Genomic DNA, 24,325 nt, shown 5'->3' on the forward strand with positions numbered 1-24,325 from the left:
TCAAACAGCTGATAAAAAATATTTGTTAGATTACGGAATTATATATTTTACTGAAATATAAAATTCAAAATAATTAGTTTGGAAAAATCTTTTTTTGATTCATATTCAAAAATGTATTAATGATTTTGTAAATTAAAGAAGTTTCAATTATAAATAACTGTTTCGCTAAGATTTAAATAACTGCATATTAGTTAAATTGTTTGGAAGTGAACCGCGTTTGAAATATTTGACTTTTTATGCAGGAAAAGACATGGTGTTTCACGTTATATTTCATCTCACCAAATATTATTAAACTTCTAAATTTATTTCTCACCTATCCTGACATGAATAAATACAAAGAAATAATGAAAAAAAATATATTTAATGAAAATTCTGAGTCAAAGTGTTAATGCTGACGCTCAGTTCATTTAAGTAATGTAATAGATGCATATTGAAATACTAAAAAGTAAGCCATTATGTTACAAAAAGCAACATTTATGGAGTTCAGGTACTTATTCGTATAGATTAATCGTAAACAAGCGCCATACTATTATTGTCGCCAATGATGCTTAATTAATATGGGTAATTCCTATTATATAAATTAAAAAAATTACTTATTTACAAAAATTCCAAGTTAATGGTTAATTTCGATATTATGCCTAGTAATGTTGAATACAGTTAATCTCAATTTTAATGGGCTGAACAACAAAAAACAGTTTTTGTTATGTTTTTGCTTATTAATTTTGTCAGTATATACCGTTCAGTTTTGTCCACGATTTCATTGGGTTGTTCAGTACCGAGTTATTGTTTTTTTGATTTTATTAATCCTGTTCGAAGAGTGGATATTTAGCTAGTTGAAAATAAAAAAAAGTTGAATTACAGTTCGTTAAAAATAAGTTAACTAACGCTTTTCGTTTCCCGAAACTCTTGTTTTTTTCTCAGGTCAAGAGCTAGCCCTTGTACAATACTTATCAATATTTTAGTCAAATAACTTCTAAACGTACTATTGGACGTATTTTCAAAATTTTAATTAAATATAGTAGCATTAAATTCTAACTTGAGATTCATTTAAACTGAAATAGTTGCAGTGTTATAGTAGTAGCACCTTGGATACATATGTACTATAAAATAGTATCTTTCTCTTGATATACATCTTCAAGAAAGAATAAATAAATGAGATAAATTTTCTTTTGAATATATTTATTTTTAGTGGTAAGAGTACAGCATATGTAAAAAGTATAAAAAAGGAAGAAAAAAAAATTATTCAAGTTGGATCTGAGAATTTGAAGCACGTATATTTGTTTTTGTTCTTACACAATAGACAGAGTATGGTAGCTAGCTTGACTCTATGAAGGTGCTTGCAGATGCAATCATATAAGGTCTATGACCACTATCAGTGGCATCATCCTGAGAAAAAGAGCAGCTAAGTCTTTCTTTATAACTATTGCATAGCTGCCAACCTTATGAATCAAAAATGAGGAACACTATATGCGACAAAATTATACGCACTAATTACGAGAGTAAGATAAAAATTTAATTATTAAATCATAACATTAATAGACAAACATTTAAATATGTAAATTAGTAAAACAAAACTATAAACACTATCTTTTGTGGGAAACTTATAATATTAATGTTTTATAATTAGGAATACCGGTATAATATATTAAAAACAAACATTACCTATTAATATATAATTATTTATCTCCAAATTATAAAACACTGGTAAATAATAATCTACATCATAAACAAATATTTCTGATGCAAGTGTTTAAATACTACAAAAAAAAAATTTCCAAAAATAATAATTTAGTGAAATAATCAGCAACAGACAGCTATTGGAATAATATTTTCCAATAAAAAGCTACTAAAAATTACTTTAGCACAATAATCACAGGATGCATGCTTGTGGCGATCAGAAAAAAGGATTGGTTTAAAATCAAAAATTTTATGAAAATTCAGAATTTTTATAAAAATATCAGATTGGATTTAAAAATTAGGAACAAATCCGAAAAATTCTGAACAGTTGGCAGCTATGCTATTGTCTGCTTAGTCAGCTGTAAAATAAAAGCATTTTTCTAGATAAAAAAATAGAAATCATGTTACTTTAAAATTCTACAGTGGATCAGAATCCAATCAAAGACTTCAGTTATATTAATAACTGACAACCGTGCCCGAAAATAAAGAGCTTAATTATTTTTATGAATTTAAAAAATATACAATTATATTTAATACATATAGCAAAATCAATGACTGAAATGTTATCTTGTTACGGTACAGAGATATTCTTCAAACTAAATGAGACTCTGCATAAACCATTGTAGAAAATCAAGTCCTGGTAAATATATCTCACAGAAAAGCTTTAAGCAGACAATGCTGTGAGACCATTCCCCGGGACAAACATGAATCATCAGCAGAATCCAGGCAAAAGCTAGAAGAGAACAAGTTGCTTCAAATTAATATTGTAATCAAGATACCTTGTTAAGATTTCAACCAATGGTTAAGTATATAGATAAAAGCACAACTCTTCAAATTGTGAATCTAATAAAGGATTGCATACATTAGTTTGAATCAATTTGAATTACAGAGTGAAAGAACTTTTAGCACAGAAGTATAAGTTTTAAGTTATAAGCACAGAAATTTTTTTATTATTATTAAATCTGGCATATCCATCTTTTCCCACGCATATGGCATACTTGCGACACTTTCAGAGTGGTCTCATAACTCTTTTGGGAGGAAGCATCACTCAAACTCATACTCGGGGATTTGACACATCTGTCACTTTAAAATCAAGACATAAAAAAGGAGTGTAAATTATTGCAACATTAGCTTTGTTGCTCGATTTTTTCTTTTTGCAGATCCCCAATTTAGTCAGGTTACTTACATCTGAAAGAGAGGGAAAGTGTCTGATTAATATTATTTAATATTTCTATTGCAGCATCAATCAGGGTTTACATATAAAGACTAATGGCTTTAAGAACAAGACAATCACAGGACATTACATCACAGCATTTAATAGTTAGTCACAGCACAGATTTTATTATATTTTCTTTACACAACATAAATGACCCCACAGCCAATTGTTCAGTTGGTGTGTGCACTGTTGAGTCACCGTTTACACTAGAGACAGCCACGTAGGCTTCTTAAAGGCACGAGTCCATGATGGATCATGGAATGTGCATGTTGTGTTATCCCCACGCTGACTTTTAATGATGAGCCAGTACATGTTGATGTGTTTGTCCATTGTTCAGGTTTGATTGCACTGTTCCCAGTTTTATAGTATCTAATCATCTAAATTCTGTCGACATCACCAGTTCCTTAATGAATATTATTTTCTAAACCTTTTACAAGAATAAAAAATAAAATCATAAATTAATTTTCTAAACTTATTAGTATCTAGATCAAACACTAAATTAGTTTTTATTTAGAATGCAATAAATGCCACTGATAAAAACAAAAGTAATAAATATTTTTGAAATAATCAAAGTAAAAGAATATATATTATTAATAAAAGAGGAATATACTAACTGGTAGGGCACTGTCTTTTCCTTAACCACGGTGTGATTAAAGACAAATACTGATAAACATTAAAAGATCATTTAATTCATTCTGACTTTAATTATTTTATTAATACTGTAATAATTTATAAACAGTGCTGTACTAACAGTAAACAATCCATACTATAACAATACAGTTGGGGAAAAAAAACTCACAACGATTAAGGTATAATGCCACTGTTAAAAATATACAATTCTCCGAATAATCAAAACATTATAGTAATAAAAGAGAAAGATACTAACTGAGACACTCATATTAGCTTCTGTTAAGTCTAGATCTCATTTAAGCTAACGAAGAATAGAATTAGATCAATCTCCGTGCAATCTAAAATTTTTTATAATCTCTTTTAGTGTTGAACATATACCCATTGCTATTTAGAAATAGCAATTGGCATTATTCATTAGCGTTATTAGCATTATTCATTTAGTATATTTTACCAAAGGCATTTAAAGTGGAAGAGTATTTATAATTCAGGTACAATGCTCTAAGCAATCTTCCCTCTGTCCTTTAAGGGTAGAACCAGAATCATTGAGAGAGAGAACTAGTCATAAAATATTCTATTGCATCTAAAAAATTTTCTGCATTGTGTAAAGTAGCACAGATAAGAATATTAGAAAAAAACACTCTCTACTGAATATTTTTCTTTACAGCATCATAGTACTAAATCTGTTCAAGTACTGTCAGGGATCTGTCCAGACATTCTGTAAAAGGTCCGTATTTGTAAAATTGGAAAAAAATTACTTGTAATTTGTGAATATAAAATAAACGTTAAGTCACATTCTTTCAACCAGGGTCCTGCTTTTGTGAATTTGTGCAAATAGGGTCTGTTATTGCAAAAAAAAAAAAAAAAAACTTTTTCAAGGAGTTTTTAAATTGTAAAGACTTACAAGATTATGTCCAACACTGTAAAATTATAATTAAAAAAATTAAAATTTAAAAAATAAACAGCAATTGCTGCTACTAAATTAGAGATGCAACATACAAATATTTGGTATTTTGCCTATACTGCTGAACGCAGAATATTCATTTCGGACGAATAAAGGAAGAAGTGTCTGCCGAAGACAAAATTTATTTAGATTACATCTGTCGTTCTCCCCCCCCCGGGAAGGGCTTATTCGATTAACAAAACAATAATGAAGATAAACGAATTTGTGAAGGGTCTGAGTAAAGGATAAATTATTTTGTGAAATGTCCGTTTTTATGAAAAGATATTTTGTGAATAGTTCGTTAACGGACCCAAATCTCTTCTAAACAGATATCTGACTGTGACTACTCTTTCTTATTTGTATGGGATGAGTTCTGGTTATCTGGCTAAATGTCAAGACAAGATTACAATATTTTTATATTATTAGTATATAAAGTTGTGTATAAATACACTTCTTTTTTTAGCAACTTTGCTATGCATTCTTCAAAGATGTTTGCCAGTTGAATATGGCCCTGGCAGTTTAAATGCATGTGATCTTAACCAATACATTCATCCACAGATAAAGCTGATTCACAGAACATTAGCCCAAGTAAAATTCACAAAGTTTTAATTACTTCATTGAATCGCTTTATAGTGACGTTCTCAAGATTAACAAAATGTTGATGCATTCGCTGATCTTTCAGCAAGAGAAATTTCTAAACTCTTCGTTCGAGAAAAACAACTCAGAAATATTTCTGTATTGTGATCTGCCGTGCCAACTACAATCGCCAAGGTGCTAAACAGATTTTAAACTTGCAAATTTAATAACAAAAAAAAAAAAAAAACACATGTAGATAGTTGTCCGGGGGTGGTTACGAGTTATACCTTCTGAGTTCCCTTCTCTTTTTATTAGTTCCTGGCGGCTGGCTACCCAGAATTATTCTTCCACAGATAACCAAACAAAATCTCCCCAATAACCCCACAAATTTTATTAACCACACAAGCCAGTTTTTTAAAGTTGGGCATTGTACCCAATTGCACATCATTAGTTCCTTTATTTTTAAGAAAAGCAAAATAAATTATTATTTTATAGCACAACCATAAGTAATATTAATAAAAAAATAAATAAGTATCTGAATTAGAATAGTTACACAAGATACTAACAATGCCAACAAATGGTTTAGATACATAATCATTAAATATGTAAATAAATTACATTTCAACTTACCAACATGAATTAAGACAAAAACACAATCGTCCCTTCACAACTGCACACTTAATTTGTCCACACCGATTCCAGTGCAAACATCGATATCCCATTTTCATTCAGCATTTAAGTAATTAGCCAAATACTTCTCCAAGGAATCACCTAGTAAAAAAGTATTTTATGAAGAGAAAGAAGAAATATGAAAAGTTTGCTTTACATTGTCCACGCAAACTGTCAAAAATCTTAGGGTAATGAAAAAAATACAATTATAGATATATAGTTTGAGAAGTTAAATAATTGAAAAATTTCAATTTCATATTAATATCCAATAAAGATAACTTGCTAATCTGAATTATCTTCTAATTTATTATAGTATTTGTATTATGTATTTTAAATAAAACAAATTATTGAGTACAAATTGTTTTGCACATAATTGTGATACACCTATAGAATAAAAAATTTTTTTGAAAGTATGCATGCTCATAATTTATTTAATAGTTAAGACAACCTAAAAGAATAATAATGAATGCAGTAACTGTGAATGAAAATGATAAATATTATCTAAATTTGTTCCATTTCTCTCAGAATTTTTTTTTAGATTAGTTTACAATAAAATTGAAACAAATTATTTTAGACATGATCAAAACCCTCTTCACTATTTTTAAGAAAATTCAATATTAATCTTTCTATATATAATAAATTTTAATTAGCAATATATTTCATAGAAAAAAAAAAGATACCTCTATATTATGTCACTAAAATAAACATAAATCAAGTAATTCAACTAAATGAAATTTCATTACTAAACTGCTTCACACAATTTCGGCAGATCAAACAAAGGATTTCTAAGGAAGCAGAGAAAAACTTTGATAAATGAATTTTTATAACGATTTTCTTAAAATACATACATTTTACAAACTATTTACTTTAAAATCTAACGCGTGGTATTCACAGATATTTAATAAAATTCATTAATCTTTTTAAAAATTTCATGTAATTTTTTTATATACTGCTATGAAACGTACACTAATATTATAAATCTTTAATTAATAAGAATTACCTGTAATTAAAACTTTCATGATGATAAAATATGAAATCCCGCGCAGCCAAATACAGAAAATGGCTTCCTCTAACAATAGCTTTTGTTTAAACAACGCCAATTGCTTTGGCGAAAAAGTTTGGTCACACAATCAATATAGGGTTATAAGAAGATTGATGGATAAAAGCTAGCGTCAAGCTCACTCCGCCCAGTTACCAATTCCTAAATTGACCAAATATCGATCCGAAGACATGCCATCACAATTTTTATCCTCTGCAGAGGGGACGGTACCCCTGATTCGGTAGCCCGATGACCTGGACGTGAAGTCGAGCATAGGTAGAACAGTTTAACGATGACCAATACCGCATACCCTCGGTCCCTATGCAGACTAATCCAAGTGGTCACCCACCCGCACACTGACCGCAGCTAGTGATGCTTGACTTCGGTGATCTGCTGGGAATTGAGTCTTAAAGATCAGTCCACTGCGGGAAACCCAAAGAGGATTGTAATATTCTCCTCTTTCTTAATCTTTTTTTTTTAATGGCGGGCACTTGGTATTTGTCTAATTGGCCACAGAACTGCTTCTCTCTTCTCGTTACCCAGTGGCTTAAGCCACTGCGGTGGAGCAGCGTCGCGCACGTTACACAACGACAACCCGTTTATAGGGCGAGTCACATTCACACGAAGGAGAAAGGACATAGAACACGCAGAAAGAAACATCCATGCCCTAAGCAGGATTAGAATTAGGATTCATTTTATGAATTATCGTTTTTATTTATATTTCAAAGTTGGTATATTGGTGACTGGGTAAGAAGTGTCTTATAAAGATTCTTTTTCTTTTTTTTTCAAATGACGATTCTTACGTCTTGAAATGCAGGTCTTCAAATGACGATTTTCTTTAAACACAAATAATAAATCAGGTAACAAATACATACATAAAAGAAACTATTCAAGAGTCTAAAAACATAATGATCACGTTGTGAGCCAAATGGCTTCAAAATACACCGGAAGTATAGACAGAAAGAGCTTGGAGTTCACCCAAGTGTAGAAAACACCATTCAGTTTTCTAGTTGAAAATGTTTTAATCTATTGGAAAAATCAAGACAAATTAACGTAGTTCTTTCTCCTATGACTCTCCACACGCTAATGATAAAAGCATGCGAAGTGTTGCCATAGGTAAAGAGTTCTGCTCCACGGCATCTGTAGACCATTTTCATCACCAATAGAAAACAAGCATGACAAGTTTATTTGTGGTTCATCCATTCAAACAGCGAATAAAAAAACTATATGAATGGTTGGTTGAATGTAAACAATAACAAGCTTCCTAAAACTGGAAGAAATTTAGAAAACTTCCGTTGTATCCCTCCGCATATGTCTTGTTTACGAGGCGATGTGTGAACAGGTTCAATATTTTAGGAAGATTTACTATTGTGACTTGTGTTTAAATTTACTCGTAATTTTACAATTCACAAGAGTTATCTGTAATTTATAAATTCTAACAAATCGTGAGCCAAAAACAAATTTTAAAAAAGAATAATGTCGCAGCATAAATAAAGTGTAAAGTTAGCCATGTTTTGAGGGTTATCCCTTGGTTGGCTATATTTGTGTAAAATAACACTGAACACTGTTATTTTTTGGTTAGCATCATAACAAGCTTGCTGAGTTTTCCGAATTCATTTGTTGTTTGTTTCGTTGAAAATTAGATTGAAAGAACATGTTATATTGTAAACACTACAAGTATGATAATATTGGATGATGCGTTTTTTTTTCAAGATTAGGCGTAAAAATCAGTCGGAAAAAGTATACCGGAAGTCTTACGACGAATTTTAAGCCCTAGCGCCATCTTCGCGTAGTTTTACATTGTCAACCATTCATAGAAAAGTATCTTTATTTTGTTGCAATAGGATTAGTTTAATAATTTCGAGGCTAATTTGATTTTTAAAATAATGAAATACTAATGACTAAAAGAGTTTTCTACTGTGTTTAGGTATTACTTTGTGCACTACAAGGGGGATAAGGACTTCTTTCTTTTCCTGGCTCCCTCATCTTCAGACGTATTGTTTCCTGAGTTCCCCGCAGTGCGCGTAATCAGCGACGCATTCATGCGATATTCTTCTTACGCGTAACATTTAAACATTATGCTTCTCGCTTAAGTTAATAGCCAAAATTTGTTTAGAACACAAGAGGTTTTCCAATAATCATGTCTCGTTTGGAGGATAGGAGGGAAATTGTGATACAATGGGCTACTGGCAACGACGTGGGAAACATCCCTGAGGATGATCAGAAGACATGTCATCATAATTTTGACCCACTGCAAAATATTTCGCTCTATTAGCTCATCTGAGCGCGAAGATGAGCACTTTAAGTTAGAACACTTTTACGAAAAAAAAAATACCGTAAGCGTAAGTCTGTCCTCCGCAGACTGATTCGAGTGGTCATCCACCAGCACACTGACCGCAGCCAGTGATGCATGACTTCGGTGTTCGGCTGGGAGCCAGCCGTGTCTTAACAATCAGTCAACTACAGGACTTTAAGCGATTGAAATATGATCTAAAACAAGTTTTGTGTGTGTCTAAGCTAATATATCTTTATGTAATATTGCATGACAAGTGACAAAAGAGGGAGGGAGTATGGCGATTATGACATTTTGTGACAAAATGGAGGAGGGTACAAAAATACTGTAATAAAAGTCATTTATCGGTCTCGCAAGCTGAAGCTCGATTTTTTGTTGTTGTTTGAAATGTTTTCTGGTAAAGTTGCGCGCATAAGTATGACAACAAAATAATTCTATAATTGTTACATACCCGTCCTGAATGGTTTAGTATAAACATTATTTTAGTCTGTTTACTTTTGATTTTGGTGATTGTTTCTGTGTGAGTTTTCATAGAGTAATCAAAAATTATTTTTTTATCACATTAAAATGATATAGCGTCTGAAACTGCTCCCGAAAATGTTAAACGTGGAAGTACCAGACAAAGGTTTCGCTTGGATTGTAGCAGTTTCATCATTTTTTATAAATTTCATTCTCTCTGGACATTATCGAAGTGTTGGAATTTTATATGTGGAAATATTGAACTATTACAATGCGTCTAGACAAGAAGCCACAATACCTTTTGCAGTTATGAATGCTGTACGATGTTTATCTGGTAAGGAGCTTTAGCTAAATTATAATAAAATACTTACAGCGGAGACAGTTTAAAGATGTGAACGATTCACAGAAATAGAAGGTTATATTTTACAGTGTCCCTTCCCGAAGAGATTACATTGCTAATGCAAATTATACTTTCGTAAAGATAGATAAGAGGTCCATTGGTATCTGGATAACTATGAGAGGCTTTCGTGGTTTTTCCCTTCATATCGCGCAAATGTTGATTAGGTTCGCTTTAAAAAATTTCTTCTCGAAGATGAATGTGACCTGGTTCTTTAAACATGCGTTCTCTAGTCAAGGCTAAAAAGTTGAAAATGAAAAAAGCTGTATATCCACTGAGTGTGGATAGGCTGTTCAACTCCGGAAATTTAGGAAGTGGTAACATATATTAATAGAAAAAAAATTAGGATCGCGTAATTAATCATAATCGTTTAATTTACCACGTTCAAAAGCAGTTCTTTGTACATTTTTCGAAATTAAAAAGGTCATTTTTGCATGAATCTGCTAATTTTTAATGAGGATATGGAAATACTTTATGTGTTTCAACAGCTATAGGTAATTTTTGCATTGAAACTAATAAAAAATACTCTTATTCAGCTGTAGACATACTTCTAGATAACGAACGAAATGACGTACATTTTGACCACAATCTGTTCAATTTAAAATTTTTTCTCCCAAACCAATGATTACCGAATTCTTGACAGAAGCGATAAATGCCGATTAAATATCGACTTCCCGATTGTTGAGCTCACACTACTTCTGAATCGACTGGAGGATTTTTAGAGAGCAGGGAGAGATAAAAGTTGGTGCCAGTTTGTTCCAAATTGAGGATGCTGTAATTTTATTTCATGAATGAAAGCCTAAATATATGTATATTAATTTTAGCATTTCTAACAAAATTGTATTAATTGAAAAAAAAATTTAAAAATCCTCCTTTGAAAAAGAATTAGAGTCAAATAAATATACCATCAAAAATTTTATGTGTTATAATACGCTAAATACATAAAGATTGGGCGAAGTAATAAAAACGAGTAACTTATAAATTTTAAAGCTCATTTACTTACTAAAATGTCACTTGCTTCTTCGACTGAGCTTGTCAAATATTAATTTTAATTTCCTGATGTTTATGTCTTTTAGTTTTAATTTCGAAATGGATCTGTGGCGTAACTACCACTACATTTATTAAACATCAATTCACTAGTGTATAAGACGTGCTCGGTCGAATCAATCTTGGGGTACCTATTGATAGAAGAAGATTAACTTTGATGATAATATATATCCTCACATTTTTTGACCTGTGGACGTGATATGATCACGCTTACTTCGATGGATGGTTCACATTGAAAAGTTGACTTGCTATTTGTCACTGCTTCCTCCTCCGCTATTGCTTCTCAATCTTATTTACACACAACCGCACACATTCGACTGCTAATAGCAACAAAGGAGAACGCACACAGCCATGAACAGTTCTCATGACAAACGCTCAGAACTCGGTGAACTTAACACAGCTCTCCTGATCTTTCGCAAATACAGCAACTTAATGGTATCCGTTCTTCGAATTCTATCCCTGATAAAATTCTGGTAGTAACTTTTATATAAGACGTGTAGTATAGTATATATATGACTAGTATGTAAGCCGCTCAGTGAAGTAGACGTGTAGTATATTATATGACAAGTATATAAGACGTGTAGTATAGTATATGACTAGTATGTAAGACGTACTAACTCGATTCAATCTTTGGGCACCTCTTGATAGAAGAAGATTGGTATTGTCGATAACTCTTATCCCTCAGATTTTTTAAATATACATTAACGGCCGAGACTATGGAAAACAATACAATTAAATAAACCTAACAATGATTTTACACAGTTTTGTTTTTAATATTAAAGGTCCTTTTGTTGGAATAGTTGGTCAACGCTACGGTGTAAGAAGTGCAACTTTCTGGGGAGGATTGATTGGAACAATAGGTGTGGCTCTTTGCTTTGTTGCTCCTGACATTATATGGATGGCCGCTTTTTGGGGAGGACTTTATGGTAGGTAATCAAAAAATCTATTTTTTCCCAAGGATTTTATGCACAAGATGTTCAACAACGACCATCCTTAATATCTAAATTGTTCAAATTATTATGAAAAAATGAAGTAAAAAAATATATATATACATTAGGAGTTGCTAATTAGTATATTCTATCTAGAAAAAAATGTCTCATAACTGTGACCATTTGTTATTGAGGTTAAAAGAGAGCAAGATCTAATCCAATTTATTTGTCCCATAGGAAAGGAATACATTCATCTTTAACCGGGAATTGTATTTAAGTCTCATCCCCAAACATATTTGTTTCAGATGATTTTAATTCCTCCCTTTCCCATATTAACCTCAATGGTAATTGGTCATAATTTGAAAGAAGTTTTGTTCACTTTCCGGTAAAATTTAAATTTGCTATCCCTAATGTGTTGAGCTTTTTTTCACTTAATTTTTAAAAGGATTGTCATAGTTATTATTTCTCATATACTATTACAATACTATACTGCTGTACTATTATACTTAATACTATTACATTACAGAATGTACTATAATAATTTTGTTTAGCTAGACAGCAAGGCTGTAGTTAATAAAATTAAAATAAATTCAAGCCCTATATAGTTTAAGTCCATAGGTACACTTGCAGCGACCTGCGCCAGTGTAACGATTAACGAACATTTTCTGGGAACCCGCTCTTCCATTTGGCGAGTTCCTCTATTAGTTATGACAACCCAAGCAGAACAGTTTTTTCTCTCCCTGCAGTACAGTGACTGTTTTTACTCCATCGTAGTGCATGTGTAGTATTTTCTTCTCCTGGCATTTTCGGCCAGGCTTTTTATGTAGCATTTATTTAATCTTCTTATTTTTTTATTAAATGTTGTTAATTGTTATTTTATGGCTGGCATTTTAATTTTACAATGTTTTATTTATTAATTAATTATTTCTTTTCTTTTTAGCAAAAAAACGTAAATTATTTTACTTTAATTTATCTCAGTGCAAGTGGCCTAACCACGCGCACTGATCACTTATTACCAACAATAATAATATTAAAGCTGAAGTTAGGAGCTGAAGTTACTTTAGTTTGCAAATATATATGTTATTTTGGACAGAGGAACCAATTAAAGTCGAAATTGTCTTGTATGGTTGCGGTTACGAACACTGGAAAATCAATAAATATAAAGAAAATAGATTGCTCATTTTTGAAAGAAAGATTCTTCGGCCAATTTTTAAAGCTGTTAATGGAAAAGAAAAACTTCTGGAGAAGTTAATATAATCATGAAATAAATGATAAATATAAATAACCTAACATTTTATGAGTAAATAAGTCCTACAAGTTCGGATGATTGGGGCTCATTTGACGCTGGGTTGGGACACATGGTAGGAACACATTTCAGCCAAAAACGGACTTTCTGAAAGACCGAGGGTACAATAAGAAGAGGCAGACCGCCTACGAGATGGCTGGGTAGCGTAAAGAAGGAATTGAGAGTGTTGGGAATAAAGTGGTGGAGTAATCTTGCAGTAAATCGAACCGTATGAGGGAAGTAAACGGAGAAAGCCTTGGCCTGTAGTGCTAATAAAGAAGAAGACTACCGCCTTTTTCCTACCACTTCCTATGCAACAGATAATTGGGGAGTATTTACTCGAGTAAAATTAAAAAATATCGTGGTTAGGAATATAACATTTTAAATTGCATGAAAACTGTAATTTGCAGAGAGAAAATGGTTGCAGATATGACATTAGCAATTCAAAAATATCTAAGATACGTTCAAAAATCTCGTGCAGCAGAAAACAGAAAAAAAAACATTCCCCAGGATTATCTAATTTTGCTGGTCGGTAGGGCGCTGGGCCCATGTCCGAGAGTTCGTGGGTTCGAACCCCGCCGGCCGAAGGCTCCCCGTGTGGTTGGTGACTGATGCACGTCAAAATTCTGTCGAGTCGCAAAGTCCTCCATGTTCCCATAACAAATCAATACCGCTGGGGATACTGGATTGGAGATCGATCGTTCTCTGATTTAGGTCAAAATTACGATCTGTGGATGAATGAATGAATGCATGAATGGGCCTGCCTTATAAACAGGTGTGACGTATGGTGTGGCAGAAGTCGAATTCTCAGCCATAGATAGCGCCACTGAAAAACAAGAATCGCACAATCTGCCATAAATTTGCTCGGTTTCACCAAGCAGGCTTGTTCGTGTGGCAAGTGGTATTAGAGTCAACCAACCATCTAATTTGAAATTTGCAAGTTAATGAAAAAACGGAAATTTGATAGAAAGTTGTAACTTAGGGGCAAAATTTGAAAATTTGGTTTACTAGTTCTAAAAAAAACAACCCTTAAGCCTACGATTCTTTCTCTTTATGTGCCATAGCCATAGCGTACAATAACTACAATAAAAACACAGAAATCACATACTATTTTCTGCAGCAAACTGTTTTATGGTTAACTGGTTCATTTAACTTCTTTGATGATCGTATTTTATTTCAGGTTTAGGTTGTTCATTGTCTAATACCCTTTTCAGAGTGTCTGTGAATGAATACTTTGTGAAATATCGAGCTACAGCAGCCGGTATATCAATTTCTGGTGGCTGTGTCGGAAGCATGACCCTGCCTTTTTTAATTAACTATCTCGTGAAGCATTATGGTCTTGCTGGAACATTTTTGATTTTGGCTGGAATTACTCTGCATGTTTTGCCACTAAGCTTGATGTTGCGCGAACCACTATGGATAAAGGATCCTCAAAAATATGAAGAATTAAGTATAGTTTATAGTGTCATTATCTGTATTTTCTAGGGGATTGAGCTTCCTTTTCGCTGCCACTCACCGACCCCGATGATTGCTTCGTAATAATTCTTAGCACTAGTCAAATTTAATTGGTATTGATAGTCCACGTATAATATGGAAATTTAGCAAGTAGTCCACAAGGGTGAATCGAAAATCCTCAACCAAATCTAGGTAAGGAACGGAATATAACAGCAAAAATGGACAGATATAGCTTCTGGTTAATACACCAAATTTCCGCATTTAAGGACGGATGTTTACCTTTCCACGTAATCACTGATTTATCAGTAAAATAGTATGACAAACTTTACATGATTCTATTCCTCTTATGATTCTATTACGATCTGTAAGTGAATATTAATATTTTTGCCTGGAAATCAATTTTTTAAAAATAACATTAAAAACTAAAGGTATATTATGACATCAAATTAGGGGTAATTTATTATTATTTTCGTTTTCCAGAGAAGATGCTTTATTAAATACGATTCGTGCATGAATCATAATGTGCTCGAAGCTGATGGTTAAGATCTAAATCATTTAACAAATCACTTTAACCGGAATTTATAATAGCATATTTATGTAATTTACTCCGAAAAATAATCGTAAAAGGGTTAATAAATTTAGACACCAATTCAAATAAGTTTATATATTATAATGTAGCGTAATAAGGTTGTGGGGAATGAGCATTCGATTTTGCCAACTTTCATCTATCAAAAGGTACCCCAATATTGATTTTAGTTAGCATGTCTTACATATTAGTGAATTGATGTTTAATAATCGTAGTGGTAGTTACCCCACAATACTCCTCCACCAGAATTTTATCAGGGATGGAATTCGATGAACGGATTCCACTAGTTGCCGTATTTGTGAAAGACCGGGACAGCTGTATTAAGGTCACCGGATTTTGAGCACTCGTGGTGGGAGCTGTATTAAGTTCACCGGGTTTTGAGCGTTTGTCGTGAGAGCTGCATTAAGTTCACGGCTGTGTGTGTGGTCTCTCCTGTGATGCTATTAGCAGTCGAGTGAATGCAGGATTTAGTTGTGTGTAAATGAGACAGCAATAGCGTGAAGAGGATAATGACGTAGTCACAAATAGCAAATCAACTGTTCGATGTGGACCATTCATCGTGTGTTCATTTCACTTCCGCAGGTCATCAATGTGGGGAAAGTGTTATCGACGATGTTAACCTTCATATATCAAGTGTTACTTCAAGATTGAATCAAGTTAGCTTGTCATATATACTAGTAAATTAATATTTAATAATGATAGTGGTAGTTACGCTACAATAATTCCCCACCAGAATTTTATCAGGGATAAAACTCAACGAACAGCTCTCACCACAAGCGCTTCAAAATCCGTAGAACTTAACACGGCTCTCCCGGTCTTTCACAAATACGGCAACTAGTGGTATCCGTTCATCGAATTCAATCTCTTATAAAATTCTGGTGGAGGAGTATTGTGGCATAACTACCAATACCACTATTAAATATCAATTCACTAGTATATAAGACATACTAACTCGATTCAATCTTGAGGTAGAAGAAGGTTGATGAACGAATGAAGAGAGATGAATGAATGAAGATGGATGAAGGGAAGATGTTGTCGATTGCTACTCTCCCTTTGAGGTAATATCATAAAATTACCTTTTAATAAAGAAACAGCTCTCTAAGTTATCTTTAAATTTAGAAAACAGTGATAGTCGTAATAATAGTGGAGTAAAATAAAAAAAAAAAAGTAAATATTACAGGTAAATACCTTTATATTTCGGATACGAAACTTTTTACATGAAAACAATGGTTTTATGACTTTCATTAACGTTATGCTGAAGCAAACCAAACCAATATGGAAATTATTATGGGAAAACACTGGATCGTATTATGAGATTTTCGAACCAATTAAAATGTACTGTAAACAATGGAAAACTGTGACATCATCATTAGAGTTTTATACGTAGTTAGAAATTTCACTGGTTTACTTTTAGATTAGTAATTCAAGGGCTCTAGTAATTCGTGACTCTGTATCTAAATTAGTTTGCGTTGTTACAAAGAGCAGCTTCAAAATTGTCCAGTTTGTGTTGCGAAAAAGTGAGTGAGAGAGAAAGAAGAGACGTTTATTTTACTTTGCGATATTTCTCTCAAACTTGGTCTTTCTGACACTGTGTTAAGAACTGAATCGAACTATAATTCGGTTCGTTTTCTTTTTCTTACAAGCCAATGCTGGGCTCGGTATAGCGAAACTATAGCTCTTGTACCAAAAATTTACATACCTAATTGGATTCTTACAAGCGACGTCATGCGTGGGTCATCAAATCAGGTTAGACGCACACCCGTGATGTCGCTTGCAAAAATTTTGACCGAAATCTCCCCTTCTAGTTGACAGAATGCACAAGGCAGAAAAGCATGATGCTGCTCATCCCTTGAAATCAGCTATACAACTCAGCAGACTAATGATAATTCCCAAAATCGATCGGTCTGGAATCACCGGATTTTCGAACAATCTTATCGAGGAGATGAAGTTTATGACATTTAGAAGAAAATGCCCCTGGAAGTTGAAAAAAGTTAGAAGTCTTGAAAATTTAAACTTGTCTGACACCGACACTGTTATAAGTTCTGACGAATTTGATGGCACGCTGAGTCTACCAAATATAGAGAATTTGCCTGAAACACCTTCCAAAATAAAAAATTTCTTTAAGGTGAGGGGAAAAAATCATTTTAAACCAATGGTATCTAAATAGTTACGCCAGTGATGCATAACGAAAACAAAACTACGATTTCGATAAATTTATGTAAAATTATTTAAATCTTCATAAAGTTATTATTATTTAAAATATTAGGTATCACTCTCGTATTACACTCGGGTTATCTGTTACATAAACTTTGCTTCTTTCTGACTTGAGTCCATGTAAATTTCCAGGTTTATTTTGTCTCACCACCCACTTTGCAAGACAAAAATTTTTTAATTCCGCCTTAAAAAGAGTTTTTTTTTTCAGAAAAAAAAAACGTTTATTAATAATAATTTCAAAACAATAATATTCTTGAACAATTTCGTTACAAAATACTTTTAACCGAAATTAAGTTTTTGAAAATTTCTGATCAATGATATTGTATTTCAAATTCTTTTTTCACAATTACTTTTATAAAAGTTGCTATCACGTGAAAATTGTTAGCACTTGAGTGAAAATAAATTCAATGTATAATCTTTCAATTTAAATTAAATAATGAAGTAAATATTATTAATTTAGATGTTTAATTGTTAGGGAGACCGAAAAGTAATGTCGTGTCGATGCATTTGACATTTGTTATCCGGATTTTATTTTAAATCAATAATGTATTCACCCACGTTAGAAACAACCTTTAAATGCCAAATCGAAAAAAATGAAGTGGTTTTTAAGACTAACGAATATTTAATGTACTGAAATAACATTACTTTCCAGGCCCCCTAAAGCATATTTTATTTAGATTAGAAAAAAATTATGAGCATTACTGGGTTAAATTGAAGTTTGTCAATATTTACACACTCATATAGTACTAAATCAAACGTAATTAAATACCAATTTAGACAGCTATAGTTTATAAGATAGATTATTATTAATTCAATGTTTTTAGAGAGAACAAAAAGAATGTGAAGGAAAATTTAAAAAGTTTAAATATCTCGTTTTCATTTGTTTTTTTAAAAAGGTATTAAATTAAATAAAAGAGTATATCAGTTGTTTTTAGTTGAAATCGGATTCCATGTTTATAGAAGAATTTCTTAATTAGAACTTTAATTGAACGGAGATAATTTTAATTTCTTAAGAATATCACAGCCCCTTCAACTTTACGTGGATACTGCAAAGTCTTAAGTTACAAATAGATGAAATTGAAATCTAATTGTTATTAGTAGAGCCCGGATTTTGATGACCTAAAAAATCTCAACTAATGCCCTTAAAAAGGGCCAAAAATGCCCTTAAAAATGCAAAAATTACGCAAAAAATGCCTTAAATAAAGTAAAAATATTGAATCAAAAAATATTTTGGTCTTTAAAATTATTATGAGTCATTTAAAAAATATAAAGCAATGCAATACTTGTTCTACGTTCATTAAAGTTTGAAAAATATGTTTTATATCCTAAAATAGCAAAAAAAGGAAAATATATTGACACCAAAATATTTTTATTTTGTATAGAAACTTTAATGGATATAACAACTTCCATCTCATAATATTTCTAAATATCAGAATTACATTGGATTATTAAATTTTTTTTGATAATTTGAAATGTAGACGAGCGTCTCTTGTCTGAAAGTAAATTTTCATTCCTGCAGAAGCTTCTTTCAACGTCTACTGATGTTATAGGTGCGTACTTGATAAAGACGGTCTCACTTACTTACAATTCTTCTTCAATTTGAAAAGATTTTGCTTCACCTGTTAATATTCTATAGATTTTCTTCATTGTTTGAAAGCCAGTGTAATAATGAAAATTGATAAAAAATAGTAAACATTGGAAAAAATTAACAAAAAACTTTAAAAAATGCATTAAAATGCAAAATACGCCCCAAAATTTAAGGAAAAATGCCCTATAAATTTTAAAAAATGCTCTAAAAGACAAAAAATGTCCAAAAATGCAAATGTCATCAAAATCCGGGACTTAGTTATTAGGCATATTGTCACAGGTTTCGATGCATTGAATCTCACTCTCTTTATCAGCAGTTGGCCAAGCTTTTTTCCTTCTATTTGTCCCGTATATTAAAGTGGTGATTAGGAACACCATGCACATACAAATAATGAAGGATATCCAAATGGTTGAAATTTTGTAACAATGCTCCTTAAAAATAGTATTATTTTTTTTTAAACGTGAAAAATTTACAATTATGAAATTCTTTTTTCCAGTCCAGACTTTTCTCCCGGCCCACGGAAGAAGACAGCGAGAGTTCGGACACCCATTCAGATGATTCTGCCAAGTTGAATGAGTTGTCGTTCACGGAAAGCCTCAAGACGTTGATCTTACTATACAAAAATCCAATGTACATCATTATATGCATCAGTGTTACAAGTTATCAGATTATTTATGTCGCAGTGCTTCAAATTTTAATTGATTATTCTGTTGATAAAGGGATTCCATCATTCCATGCTATTTACCTTCTTAATATATTGTCTATAGGGGATTTAATAGGTAAATAATATTTTTGCAGTAGTGTTTCAGATTCTGATTGACTATTCTGTTGATAATGAGTGTCCATCATTTCGCGCTATTGATGTCCTTAGTGTTTTTCCATGGGGAATCGAATCGGAAAACAAACTTTATGACATACTGCTTCAGATTCTGATTGACTTATTCTGTTGATAATGAGTATTCATCATGTCGTGCTATTCATGTTCTTAGTGTATTTCCATGGGGAATGGAATAGGAAAACACTGCTTCAGATTCTGATTGACTATTCTATCGATCAGGAGATATTCTATTCTATTGATCAGACCATCCTTCCATGATATTTATATCCTTATCTATGCTATGGGGTTTGATTTGGAAAGCATTCTTTACATCACAGTGTTTCAGATTCTGATTCACTATTCAGTTAATAAGAGGAGTCCATCATCCCATGCTATTTATATATTTAATGTATTGCAATGGGAGATTCAATTGGAAAACAATCCTTATGTCGAAATGTTTCAAATTAAGGGCGACTATATCTTGAAAGGGAATTCCATTATTCCGCGCTAGACACAAATCATAAAATCATCTCTATTATTTTTATTAGAACAAGAAGCACTAATAAACTTAGTTTATTATCATCATTTGTAGACTGTTTTTCATTTGAAAGTATTTTCAGTTTCGGAAATAAAAGAAAATCGCTTGGAACCGCTCCTTGCGTCATGAGATTTGTCTTTTACGTAACTTTTTCTTTCAACTCATTCATAACTAAAACATGCGTCCTACGTGTGGGTCCGTTGTTGACTGGTTAGAGAAGCAGCCCTAGTAGCGGAGAGGTTGTGGTCTCACATGCCACGGGGGCGTAAAGAGATGCAACTAGTTAGAGGTCATCACACGCCACAGATGAGCTGAAAGCCAAAATTTAGAGAGATCTCTCTAGGTACCAAGTAATTTTCATTTTCAACGAAACTCAAATCGTTTTTATTTGGGAAGCAGTTCACAAGCGATGATGAAATCAAACAAGAAATGACATTCTGGCTCAATTCCTTGGTGGTAGCTTCGGGATTGGAAAACTGGTCCAAAATTAGAATAAGTGCTTTGACAGGTCTGGTGACAGTAGTGAAAAATGGTTAGTAGTAGTATAACTAAAGTATGAATGTATGAATGAAAAGTAGTTATAACTAAAGATTCGAGTTCATATCTTCCGCTTTTATTTGATTTTATTACATAGAAACGTTAATTTTTTGGATGATTTTGGTAGTTTTTTTGTCATATAAACTCATAGCCTGCAACTAAAGTGAAAATGTTTCACAGTAAGTATGATGTCGCTAAAAGGTAAAAGAGATGGCAGATGTGACCCCTTATGACTTTATCTTCTTTAAAAAGTGCGGATAATTATATGACCTACTAAACGTTATGCAGGGTGTCCCAGGATTACTGTGGCAAACTTTAAGGAGAGGTAGGGAACATGGCAAAGATTCAGAATTGCATAGCAACCCATGGTCTTAAATGTCATGGGAAAGTAGCATGACAGATACAAGAAACAAAGACTGAAATCATCTGAAATATCTATCTGTCAAAGATATTACATATGCTGTGTTAAAGACTATGTGAAAGTGTCACAAAATATGTTCAAAGTTTCCACCATTGCTAGCGATTCATGCGTTACACCGTCGAGCCATGGACTGGCACACTCTCTCAAATACATCTGGATTCTGTTAAATATCCGCCGTAGTACAGACGATTGTCTCAACTAGATCCATTTCGGAATCAACTGGTATTGTGTGCATTGCAGTGCATCCCAAAGAAACGAAGTCCTTGTTGCTTAAATCAGGAGAGTATGGTGGCCAGGGAACCAGTCTAATTCATCGTATTAACACCACTTAACGACGAACGAAGACGTTTCCAACCATGAGTTGCTAGGCAAATCCGAATCCTTGCGATGTTCCCTACCTCACTTTAAAGCTTATCTAAATAATCATAGGGCACCCAATATAAAGTTACAGAACAATTCATACAATATTTCTAGAAAATTTAAGGAAAAAATTCCAAAAACTAACCAATATTAATCAGTTTTAACACTTTTGTCTTAGTTAATAAATGATTATTAACTATAAATAATTTATTAAATTAATACAAATGAATAATATCCATCTCTTTACATCCAATACTAACCCCTAAGAAATATCGGATTTTTTTTTTTATCCAACAAATATTGCTAGTTAGTGCCAGGCATTTTTTTACATGTTCTATTTAATAACACTTAGTCAATAATCTTAATATCTCCATATCCGATACTGACAAGTTAGAAATGTCGGATTTTTTTTGTTGTTGATTCAACCAATATCGTAAGTTAGTGTTAGTTTTTTTACTTATATGTACTATTTAATAGTACTTAGTTAGTTAATAATCTCCATCTTCCCATATCTGATCCATTAGAAAAGATGGACATTTTTGTTTTTTGATTCACCAAATATCGTTAGTTAGTGTCAGACATTTTTTTTATGTGTACTATTTAATAATACTTAGTTAAAAATCATAATATCTTCATATACTGACAAATTAGAAATCTCGGATTTTTTTTCTTCTTGATTCAACAACTATTGTTAGTTATTGTCAGACTTTTTTAAAAAATATTTGTACTAAATGCAATATGAACTTTAAAATTATATTTGATTCATTACAGGAAGGACTTGCTTTGGTTGGGTCACTGACAAGAAGTTTCTCTCGGAAAGTACATTCATTATGATTTTGTATTTACTTCAGGGATTTTTCATGCTTCTGTTTCCTGTCTCAAATCTGTTTTACGTATTTATGTTAAATTTATTTATATATGGAATGGCTACCGGAAGTGGTATGGTCCTCTTTCCTGTTATACTTTACAAGTTTGTTCACCACGACATACAGAGTTTGGCCATTGGAGGAGCAGGATTCATGGCTGGATTTCTAACATTAGTCATGCCATTAATGATGGGTAAGTCTATCAGGGCCATTCTTCTACACACAGGTGCTAATGTATATGATAAATAATGTAGGAGAGCTTATCGAACACCCTCTAAATCTGACTGAAATCTTTTTATGGATATCACATACCTTAAATTCTCTTTGACATTTAACATTCATAGAACACTTTTTATAACTGGTAAATCTTATCTGGTGTAAAAAGCACAGCATGTTTTTAAATAATTGAAGTATTACTACTTATTCAGAGTTGGGGTTTTGGACGTCCTAAACTGGTTTTGGACACATGGGTTTTACTGTCTTAAACTGACTAAAACTGTCTTAAAGCGTCCAAAACCTTAAACATTGGTAAAAGGTAAAAATTCTATACGTGTAACCATTGTACATATAATAATTACATGTATTCATAAATATTTGATACTTTTTATACAATTTGCTTTAACGTATTAAAGAAAGATAATATAATAAGAAAAGATTTATTATTTTTGAAGCTAAATAAATCATTGAACAACAAAAGTGAATACCTTATCCCTTAAATATGCTTTTAATACTGATAAATTATGTTTTTGCATAAGGATAAATAAACACACTATTAAAAATAATAATAAACATTTTTAATAAAACAAAAACTTGTCTATTTCTTGTTCAATAATCAACCTTTTATTTTTCACATTATTTTTTTTTAAAATTGTGACATAATTTGAACAAAGGGGTTTTGAGCAGGACGATTTAAATCGTGGATACATTCTGTCCTAAGCCTTGCCATCTCTGACTTATGTAAATCACGAGTAAACATTCACGGGAGCTAACAACAAATAATAAATAAACAATAAAAGAAATACAGCTCGTTATGCTGTTCTTTGAAATAATTGGACTTGCGTTTATAATCACCATTTAATTTTGACTGTCTAACGAAAGTTAAGGTAGACTTAAATGTAAAATTTAATTTTTTTTCCTCCAGGTCATTTTAGAGACAATGCGGGCTCTTATGACGAGCTATTTTTGCTTCTGGGAGGAATTAATATTTTTGCAGGATTATTATTCTTCATTGTTCCACTGACAATGCCATTGTGTTACACTCAAAGAGAACTGGAAGATCTATTTGGCACGGAAAATATGGAATGATGGAGAGAAACCACCATCAAGAAGAAACAATGTTATGGCATGCAATTAATATGAGCTGTTGTATATTGAGGGAATTAACAGAGATTAAGAATTTCGATACAAGACAAATTCAGTTATTTGATTGTAATGGTTAAAATATAAGAATTAATTCAAAGAAAAGTAAATAATACTAACCAATTCAAAGAAATAATTTTATTTTAAAATGTTAAACGTATTATGCAAAATCAATAAATTTTTTTATTTTATAGATCATTATGTACCTTATCTTTTTAAAATGGTTAAGTTTAATCGTTACTTGGGTTTTGTCAACTCAATTAGAATGTATTAAATATTTTTTTATTAAAATTTCATCAGTATAAACAAAAAAGTAATTTATAAATTTATGAAAAAAAATCTTTTATTACGCAAGGTGTTCCGTAAAGACCATTCTTAATGTGTATATTTAGAAACCTTATCTTAAAAGTACATACAATCGAGGTTT

At 31.9% G+C, this 24,325-nt stretch overlaps 3 protein-coding genes and 1 long non-coding RNA gene across 4 annotated transcripts; 3 read left to right on the forward strand and 1 right to left on the reverse strand.

Moving 5' to 3' along the window:
* Nucleotides 1-1,162: 1,162 nt before the first annotated feature.
* Nucleotides 1,163-6,942, reverse strand: LOC147816502 (uncharacterized). Its single transcript, XR_015434751.1, has 3 exons — nt 6,709-6,942; nt 5,670-5,810; nt 1,163-3,320 (listed from the first exon to the last, which is right to left on the reverse strand). It is a non-coding gene; the product is annotated as an uncharacterized LOC147816502 (long non-coding RNA).
* A 900-nt stretch (nt 6,943-7,842) lies between these two features.
* On the forward strand, nt 7,843-12,162 carry LOC147816503 (monocarboxylate transporter 9-like). Its single transcript, XM_087166083.1, has 2 exons — nt 7,843-9,833; nt 11,726-12,162. Exons 1-2 carry the CDS (start codon nt 9,638-9,640, stop codon nt 11,875-11,877), a joined length of 348 nt encoding a protein of 115 aa, XP_087022209.1. The 5' UTR covers nt 7,843-9,637; the 3' UTR covers nt 11,878-12,162.
* A 4,035-nt stretch (nt 12,163-16,197) lies between these two features.
* LOC147816504 (uncharacterized) lies at nt 16,198-19,825 on the forward strand. Its single transcript, XM_087166099.1, has 2 exons — nt 16,198-17,323; nt 19,497-19,825. The coding sequence occupies exons 1-2, from the start codon at nt 17,012-17,014 to the stop codon at nt 19,785-19,787; spliced, it is 603 nt and encodes a 200-aa protein (XP_087022225.1). The 5' UTR covers nt 16,198-17,011; the 3' UTR covers nt 19,788-19,825.
* On the forward strand, nt 19,820-24,009 carry LOC107453232 (monocarboxylate transporter 12). The gene is made up of 3 exons (XM_071179657.2): nt 19,820-20,887; nt 22,445-22,732; nt 23,681-24,009. Exons 1-3 carry the CDS (start codon nt 20,785-20,787, stop codon nt 23,842-23,844), a joined length of 555 nt encoding a protein of 184 aa, XP_071035758.2. The 5' UTR covers nt 19,820-20,784; the 3' UTR covers nt 23,845-24,009.
* The last annotated feature ends 316 nt before the right edge of the window (nt 24,010-24,325 follow it).

The sequence above is a fragment of the Parasteatoda tepidariorum genome, chromosome 1, assembly GCF_982258835.1.
Source record: "Parasteatoda tepidariorum strain Cologne lab strain chromosome 1, Ptep-v5.0, whole genome shotgun sequence".
NCBI classification, from domain to species: Eukaryota; Metazoa; Arthropoda; class Arachnida; order Araneae; family Theridiidae; genus Parasteatoda; species Parasteatoda tepidariorum.